The 9,884-nt window shown below is 33.0% G+C and overlaps 1 protein-coding gene across 1 annotated transcript; it reads left to right on the top strand.

Annotated features, from left to right (window-relative positions):
- Positions 1–3,126: 3,126 nt before the first annotated feature.
- On the top strand, positions 3,127–9,594 carry LOC149196779 (uncharacterized). Its single transcript, XM_089403790.1, has 6 exons — positions 3,127–3,607; positions 3,700–4,265; positions 6,046–6,229; positions 6,315–6,379; positions 8,445–8,655; positions 8,748–9,594. The coding sequence occupies exons 1-6, from the start codon at positions 3,518–3,520 to the stop codon at positions 9,087–9,089; spliced, it is 1,458 nt and encodes a 485-aa protein (XP_089259916.1). The 5' UTR covers positions 3,127–3,517; the 3' UTR covers positions 9,090–9,594.
- The last annotated feature ends 290 nt before the right edge of the window (positions 9,595–9,884 follow it).

Raw genomic sequence — 9,884 nt, 5'->3', positions numbered from 1 at the left:
TTCGGTTTTTAAAGTTTTGAGTAAGGGATTAAATTTTTTCCCTAGCTCCTAAGAAAATTCCCGTTGATGATATCATTTGTGACATTGATTTTTTGAGGATCAGAGGTTTATCTTGATAAAATCAAGGACACCATTAGGCAGGATTGTGCTATGGTCTTGAGAAAGGCTAAGCCCCCCAAGAGCAACTTGAGCAAAGAAGAATCTGTAGCCCTCAGATCCTTAAACCAAAACAAAGATATCATTGTTCTTAAGGCAGACAAGGGTGGAGCTGCCGTCATTCTTAACAGGGTTGATTACCGCAATAAGATGTTAGATCATCTTCATAATAGTGGTAGCTATAAAAAGCTTCCCAAAAACCCCTTAAAAAAGGTTGCTAGGAATGTGGCTCTTGCCATTAAGTCCATTAGCTCAGTGAGTTCCCTGCACCATAAACTCATTGAGAGCAACCCTATCACTCCTAGGATCTATGGTCTCCCCAAAATTCACAAGGAAGGAGCTCCATTAAGGCCCATTGTCAACACCATTGGAGGTCCTACCTACCTTCTTGCTAAGTTCCTTGCGTTAAGGCTTAAGCCCTTAGTTGGTCATACAGAGTCCTTCGTAAAAGACTCTGCTTCCTTTATTAATGAACTCAAGGACATTAAGCTTGACCTAGGGACATTCTTGTTAGTTTCGGTGTTGTTTCCCTGTACACTTGCATCTATTAGTGAGGCCTTGGAGGTTATCAACCGCCTTACAGATCCTGACACGGCTCGCTTAGTTGAGATCTGCCTCACTTCCACCTTTTTCTGTTTGAGGGCGAGTATTTTGAGCAAACCTGTGGGGTTGCAATGGGCTCACCCCTATCCCCAGTCGTTGGTAATCTGTTTATGGAAGATTTTGAGTCCAAGTCTCTTAACTCATCCCGTCTTCTGCCAAGCTTTGGAAAAGGTTTGTGGATGACAACAATGTTATCTGGTCTCATGGCCAAGAGGAATTAGATCTCTTCTTCGATCATCTCAATAGTCAATCCTCGGCCATTAAGTTCACTAAAGAGCAGGAAGTTGATGGATGCCTCCCTTTCCTTGATATTCTTATTTCTAAGAATAGTGATGGCTCCCTCTCCCACCAAGTTTTTCGAAAGAAAACGCATACGGAGCAGTATCTTCATGCCAGTTCCCACCATTTCCCGGCTCAGAAGATGGGGGTTCTCAATACCCTTGCTACTAGAGCCCTAAGGATCTCAGATAAAAAGAGCTTTGAGAAAGAAAAATCCCATCTCCTTGACGTCTTTGTTGAGAATGGATATAGTAGATACATGGGATAGAAGGCTTTCATAAAAGCCGCCAGGAATTCTCTTACTAAAAGGGAACCGAAGGAGCATATTCCTGGTGTCCATCTTCCGTTTGTTCAGGGGACCACTGATAAGATTGCAAGGATTCTCAAGATGCATAGTATCCCTGTAACCTTTAGGCCCCTTAACACCATTCGTATGTCCCTCAGATCAGCAAAGGATCCTATCGACCCTAAAGATATGAAAGGGGTATATATTATCCCTTGTTCATGTGGGACCCCCTATATTGGTGAGACGGGCCGCTCCATCAATCAAAGGATTAGTGAACACGCAGCTGACCTTAAGCATAGGAGATCAAAGTCTTCGGCTTTAGCTGAGCATGCGGAAAAAACCAATCATCATGTTTGTATTGAAGATGCTAGTGTCATTGCTAGGGTTTCTCAATTCCATCATCGGAAATTTAGGGAAGCTCTGGAAATTGAAAAGAGGCCGAGCAATCTCAATAGAGAGGATGGTTGGAAAATCAGTAGATGTTGGGTCCCAACTCTCTCTTCCTAGTCGCTTCCTTCTTTTCCACCCCTCCTCCTCCCCTCCCCTCGTTTCTGGTCTCTCTTTTTCTTTTTTTTTTTTACATTAATTATTAGTATTATTTTTTAACCTAATATTTAGTTATTTACTATTAAATAATTTTTTACTATTATTAGTATTATTTTTTAACCTAATATTTAGTTATTTAATATTAAATAAATTATAATAGTAATATTATTAATAATAATTCATTTAAATGATTATTATTTATTTATTTATTTTTATTTTTTTATATTTATATTTTTATTTATTTTTTTTATATTATTAATATTAATATAATATTAATATTAGTATTCTTATTATTAATATTATTATTTTATTTTTATTTTTTTTTCCTTCTATATATTTTTATTTTGTTTCTAGTATTTTATTTTTATTTTGTTTCTAGATTTTATTGTATTTATTTGTTTATTTTTAAATTTTTATTTATTTATTTATTATTATTATTATTATTATTTATTATTATTATTGTTTTTTATTTTTTATTTTTTTTAATTTTAATTTTAATTTATTTTATTTTAATTTAATTTTAATTTAATTTAATTTAATTTATTTATTTTTTTAGTTTCTATGTATTTATTTAATTGTTAACCCCTTTTAATAACCAATTAAATTATATTATATTATTTATTTATTTGGTCTCCATATTTCAACTAACTTCATATTAAATTATTTTATTTATTCATTTTTTTTAGGACCTATTCTTTTCCAGGGTTGGCTTAGCTAGCTGTTGGAGACTCTGCTCATGCTATTTAACATGCAAAGCTGGATCTGGTTCTTCAACTTGCCCTGACAATGAACCACATCGCTGGTTCAAAACGCGTCTAAATCTTGTGATTTATGCCGAAAAATCTCTCATAAACCGATATGATCACAGAAGCCTCAATTCAACAACTTTTCATTTTTGAAAAATTAGATAAATATATACCCTTCCAAATAAAATTAAAACCAGTGCTTCAAATTGGATTAGTGGATTAGTGCTCACCCCTATAAACAACCCCATACCTAAAGTCAATGCCAAATATTTTAACGTGATGATGACGCAACGAACGCATCTTCTACGTCATCTGAAAATTCCACAAAAGAAAATATCAAACTATACTTTTGTTTCAATTTCAACGTATGGAAGTATTCTAAATTTACATTGGCACTTAATTTTTTATTCGCTGTGCGTGTACCGTTTTTGTTTTTTCCTTTTTTTTGTGGTCCACAACTACCATAGGAAGTGTTTTTTCCTTTTTTCTACATGAACGTTTCCAGCCCGTCAATAACTTAGGAAAATCATGCCGGAGAGGTCAATGAATTAAGTTGGGAGGACACAACTGCGATACGGCGAAGTACCATTGGAAGTGTTTTTTCCTTTTTGCTACAGGAACGTTTCAGCCATTCATAAATTACGAAAATCACGCCAGAGAGGTCAATGAATTAAGTTGAGAGAACACAACTGCGATACGGCGTTGAATAGGCTATGGCGTTTGTGACCTAGAATTCTATTCTAAGAGTGGAATCCTGCCCAGTTCATAGGGCAATTTCTTCGAAGAAAAGAAAAAATTAGGCTGTTTTCTTTGGAGCTGATTTGAAAATTGATGATGGGTGTAGTGTTCAAAACGTTCGAGGTTTCAATAATCAAGATATACAGTTTGTCTAAATAGAAAAATGAAGATGGGCAGAATTACAGTCGGTTTTGTCTCTGTGTTGTTGGGTTTGGCAATTATATCCATCCCCGTCTTCTTTATCAAGCGTTGGGTGCGATTTTCATTTTGCTCTGAGTTTAAAGATTACTACTGGTTTGGTTAAATCTAGTTATATAACTATGAACTGGTGTTTGATTTTTGCAGTCTGATGGCCTCTGGGAAGAACGATCGCTTGCGGTCAAAAATATGCTGCGGGAAAATCAAAACGCCGTAGCAAACGATGTCGGGCAGAGAATTGTGCAGAGCAAAGAAACTCTGAAGTGCGCGCCCAACACAGCGTGTTCACCATCGTTGTCTCCCATTCCTGCGGAACCAAACGCGTCCGCGGGGTCATGCCCGTTGTATTTTAACTGGATTCGCCAGGACTTGAAGCCTTGGGCAAAGACTGGAATTACGTTGGACATGGTTGAAGCTGCGAAGAAGTCGGCGACTTTTAGGCTGACGATTGTTAATGGCAGGATGTATATTGAACGGTACAGAAAGTCCTTTCAGACCAGAGATATATTTACCTTCTGGGGGATTGCCCAGCTAATGAAATTTTATCCCGGAAAACTTCCGGACCTGGACTTGATGTTCAATTGTGATGACAAGCCCGTCATCGGTCGTGCCGGGCATAAGGATCCCGCCAAGGCACCTCCTGCTCTGTTTCATTATTGCGGCAGCGAAGAGACATTCGATATTGTTTTTCCAGATTGGTCTTTCTGGGGATGGTAAGTGCTTCATAAATGGAAAATATTCATCTAAACCCAATTTAATTCAAGAAGGTAGAACGTCGCTCCCAATGTCTTGAGTCGGATCCTTGGATATATAGAATCTGCAATTCACTATAATTTTACATAATTTGATGGCAATTTTAGATTGAATTTATGTCTATTTCAATTTGCAGTATCATTAAATATATAGAATCTGCTATCAATACCAGTAATTCAACATATTTCAATTATCATCAATTTTAACCATAACTATTACATGCAGAGAACCATGGAAATAAAAATAGTTTTGCTAGAAATTTCAGAATGAGAACTGTAATAGGTTTATGATGTGTCCAACGTTTAGGATGGTTATTCTATCTATTATCAGAGACCAGAGAACTTCACTATCATGGATTGAATAACCATCTGAAATATTAAAATAACTGTCTGAAATATTAAAATAACTGTCTGAAATATTTGATAGATTTATCCATTACACCGTTCTCATCTTAAAATTTCAAACCATATAAATAACTATAAAAATCTCAAATCTCTTGAAAAATATTCTTCCCAAAATTTCAATTTTTTACTAAAATTTACCCTCAAACCAGTTTTTGCATTTTCAAGGTCAGTTTTTGCATTTTCAATTAAAATAACTGTCTGAAATATTAGATAGATTTAACCATTACACCGTTCTCATCTTAAAATTTCAAACCATATAAATAACTATAAAAATCTCAAATCTCTTGAAAAATATTCTTCCCAAAATTTTAATTTTTTACTAAAATTTTACCCTCAAACCAGTTTTTGCATTTTCAAGGTCAGTTTTTGCATTTTCAAGGTTTTGGGTAGCCTCAAAGAGGAGTTCATTTCAAACCTTTATTTTCTCTGAGAATTCGGCCTCCCATTGAAGATAAAACCTTATCCTCTCTGTTTGTTTATGTTCCACATTTTAGAGTTTTAGGCGAACCAGAAAAGGATCAAACTTGAATGTCATTTTCTCATTCACATTTTTTTTAATTGAGAATTCGGCCACACATTATAGATAAAGTTATACCCTGGATATTCATTTTATATTAGTTTATGTTATTTTTAAGGTTTTATGTAGATCCAAAAGTGATAAAGTTTCTCAGTAAAGTTTTTCACTAATATGACTCTGACTGCGACAGAACTCTTCTTCAACAAATTAAGATAGAGATCCAGTTGTAATGGATGCCAATCTAATCCATTATTTTAAAACGAATGGTGCCCCGTGTTATGGGAAGTTAATTGTTTTTTTTAATATTTTTAACATGTTGGAAAATTTATTATAATTTAGTTTTCAAATCAGCAGTGAAAACAATTATGTCTAGCTGCTTACTGTGAATTCAGGTTGACTCATCACTGTTATTCAAGGAAAACCAAGACACATGATGGTCAGTGAAAACTCAGGCTTTCACTCCCACTCAGATAACTCTGGATCTTAAGCTGTTAACTTATTTCCTTACCTCCTAAAAAATCTTAACAGAAAAAACAATTTTAAAACATACTCCAAACCTTAAATAATATGAATCAATAATTTAATTTTACTTATATTCATTATCTTTCTAAAATAAAATAAAAAAACAAAACAACACAAAAACCCTTTCTTAGAAATATCCAAAGCTTAGTCCCAGGATTGATAAAGTTAAAGAGGATAGAAAACTGGTGTAGATCTTTCCGCAATCAATGAATGAATAGGGGGCACACATTCAGTGACTGGTTTCGTTCCAAGTGAGAAACGCTTTTTATATTGCTGATGTTTAGTGTGATCCTGCAGGCCTGAGATAATGACACCGCCATGGGAGCCGTTAGTGAGGGATATCCAGACTGGCAGCCAAAAGGTCAAGTGGGAAGACAGAGATCCTTCGGCTTACTGGAAAGGCAATCCCTATACTGGATGGAGGCGGGAACTTTTGAAGTGCAACAAAATGCCCCACTGGAACGGTCATGTCTATATTCAGGTAAGCTCGACATAAATTCCCAATGGATTCCGATAAATTTTTATGCGAAATTCCATGTTTTTATGTATGCTATTATTTTATGTAGGACTGGGGTAAAGAGACGAGACAAGGGTTCCGAGAATCCAAGCTCGCAGACCAGTGCAAGCATAGGTAATTGCGAGCTTAGTATTCATTTGAATATTTAGATTGGATTTGGATTTATAAAAAAAATTGTCAGATTTTTTAATATGACTGGAATTTCTATAATTTTCTTGGTAATTCCTCTATTTGTTAGACTAAATTTATCTGAAAAAATAAAATAAATTATTAATATATAAAATCTTTCTGTTTCTGAAAAATAGACAGTGAAGAGACTTAAAGCCTACATTGTAAATTGACTACACAAGTTAAAGTTTACAAAAGTCCATATACTTTACCTTTTCTGTTGGAATAATGAGGAAACTCATATTTTTGACCATACATTTTCTTAACCATGTAGAATATATAATGAATTTTTAAAATATATATAATGATAGTGGAAAAAAAAATCTAAATTTTATATTTTATTAATAAGTAATTTAATTTCTATGTTGAATATCAATTTATTATTTATTCATAATATTTGTAAAGTATAATGAATCCTTGTATCCCAAAAAGTAAAAAAAAAATTTAAATCTTTTTATGTGAATAGTTATTAATTATATCTTAGTTACTAACAATTAAAAAACAATTGAAAAACTTTTTCTTTTTATTACTTATACATCATTTTCTTTTAAAACTTTTTCCTTTTTATTATTTATACATCATTTTCTTTTATTTTTAGTTTCTATTTTAGTATCTTTAATTTTGATTTTTTTTTTAATATTTATATAAAAAACATAATAATTTTAATTTTAATATTTTAAACTAATAAATCAAAATAAATATCTTTATTTTTCATTTTATTTCCTTTAAAAGTTTCTACACCTTCAATTAAAAGTTAAATTAATACACATTTAAATTATTTATGGGAACATTTAACTTATACCATCTATCTATCTATACAGAAACTCACCCCTTACCTACTCATTTTGTTTCATCTAAGGCCACATTCTATTTGTGATCATAATTCCTAGTAGATGAGTAGAACCCTACCCTCAAGGCTTTGGTTCATTGAGAAAGCGACCTTTGTCTTCAAAGTTTCTAACATATGGATATCTCGAAACATAACTAGAAAAAGGGAATAGTGATTACCGGAAAAAGAACAGTAGAACCATTGAAAACATATGTTTTTTGTTTTTGAAAAAATCTATAAAAATATTACATATTTCAATTTCCATTCAAGATATTGCCTTATCATATTTTTTCTACTATTCCTATATCTATATATTTCTATTTCTGGTTTTATTAAAAGTGTTTTTCTAAATAAAACCGAAATATTATATTATCATATTTCTCCTATCATTCCTATGCCATACATTTCTATTTCCTATTTTACTAAGTATCTTTCTAAATCAAACTTATACCTAAAACCATAACATTATCAAAATGAAGACTCCCGTTCTAATTATACAAAACTCCCTTCATAATCAGGTCTGTGTTTAACTATCTTCCTAAGAGTAGTTGATGCTGCCATGAAGACACACAAATTAATTTACTTGTTTCCTTCTAAATATCTTTCTTAGATAGGAAGTACCTTTTTTAAATAGGAGGTCAGTTGTCTCATTCTGTTCTATATATAAGCTGGAAATGGATCCTGAGTTATATATATGCTGAAAATAGATCCTTGAGTTTAAGTTGATTGTTGATTCCCCGAATTCTGTTATATATATGTTGGAACCCGCGGATTGCGGAATCGGATGGACATAGAGACTGTTAAAAATTGACTACCCCATGTCCACCAAATTCCCAAATATTCAGAAAATCAACGATCAACATAAAATACCCGAAATAGATAAATGGATTTCATTAAAAGTCCTTACCGTATTACAGATCCTCGACATCCAATTTGACAGTATACTTTGCAAACGAATAAATGAAAGATCCTCAACATCCAATTTGAAAACATACTTTGCAAACGAATAAATGAAATCTGCAAATTTCTGTGGTATCTGCAATTTCATAGAACAGTAACAATCTTACATATTTTACCAATTTCCATGGAAAACAACCAAATTACCAGTTGTGCATCGTTTATACTGTGGCTCCAATTCTTAGGAGCGAATATTCATGGAACACGCCATTGTTTGTGTCGCAGATACAAGATATTTATAGAAGGAAACTCGTGGTCAGTGAGCCTAAAGAATATTTTAGCGTGTGACTCCACAACTCTTTTGATAGCACCAAAATACTTTGACTTCTTTCTCAGAGGCCTTGTTCCTCAACAACATTACTGGCCTGTAAGAGCTGATAAAGTATGTGACTCCATCCAGTTTGCTGTTAACTGGGGAAACAAGCATAGAGAAGAGGTAAGTTCAATTTTCTACAGCAGCTCCGCCATTGGAAAATTGTTCCCTGTAAAACACACCATATTTAGAACTGTGTGTTAAATTTTTGGCAGGCAAAAGCGATTGGAAGGGAAGCCAGAGAATTTATCGTGAACGAGTTGAAAATGTCGAATGTATACGATTACATGTTCCATGTTCTAAACGAGTACTCGAATCTAATGAAATATAAGCCATCTGTTCCAGAAAAGGCGTCCGAGTACTGTTCAGAATCTTTGTTTTGTTCAGCGAAAAATGCGGAGCAACAGTATATGCAGGAATCCATGGTGACCACTGCGAGTTCTACGCCGCCATGTAAACTGGACGATCCAGAATACGAAGAAAAATATGTTGAGGGACTGTTCCAATGGAAAACCAAGATGATTGCTACCATCAAGCACTTGGAAGAATCGGTGTAAACACCATAACCACAGATTGACAACTCTGCAATTTTTTGTTGGTAAAGATAACGATTTTGCATTACTTTACCGTGATCATGATAACCAAGGGAGAGTAAATAATGAATTTATCTTGTGAAACAATGACCATTTCACACATATTTAACAGTCCAACAAGATTTAAAATCCAATTAGATTGGCTATGGATATGTATTATATGGTCAAATTTGACCAGCATAGAAAAGGTAGAAGATTATGTTAGGTGCAGAATGTGGATCGTATCATTAAAAGCTTGATTTTTTTGAGCATATAGGAATGGACAGAATTGAACCACACAAAGTGACAGTAGAAAAAATCAAAAGAATTGGGCCATAGAAAGTGATTCAAATAGAAAAATCCACCAAACAAAGAAATAATAGGTTTTTAAACAACTATTTAATAGATAGTGTATGATTAAAGAAACAAAAAAGGCTAGGACATTGTCAATGTAATCGATATTCCTAAAATATGTGGTTATCCTATTTTCTATGGGAATTCACAACCAGCATAAGACAATGCTGATAAATGAATAATAGACATTTTTCATTAAATAAAACAAGTGTTATTTAAAGTGTGATATTTTATTTTAGGTTGATAATTTCAATTGTTATTTGTAAAAAAAATTATTTTGATTTAAATGTGTAAATTTCTATTTAAAAAAATATTAAATATTTAGTTTTTAGAATATCTAAGTTTAAAAATGTGTATTTATAGATTATAATATTTAAATTCAAAATAGTTATAATTATTTTAATAAATTTGTTTATTTTGGAATAG

This window comes from Pinus tabuliformis, chromosome 2_2, assembly GCF_031772625.1.
Source record: "Pinus tabuliformis cultivar Carrire ecotype Pingquan chromosome 2_2, CPIR1, whole genome shotgun sequence".
In the NCBI taxonomy this organism is placed as follows: domain Eukaryota; kingdom Viridiplantae; phylum Streptophyta; class Pinopsida; order Pinales; family Pinaceae; genus Pinus; species Pinus tabuliformis.
The sequence above is the reverse complement of the archived record's forward strand: the minus strand, read 5'-3'. Positions and strand labels throughout refer to the sequence as shown.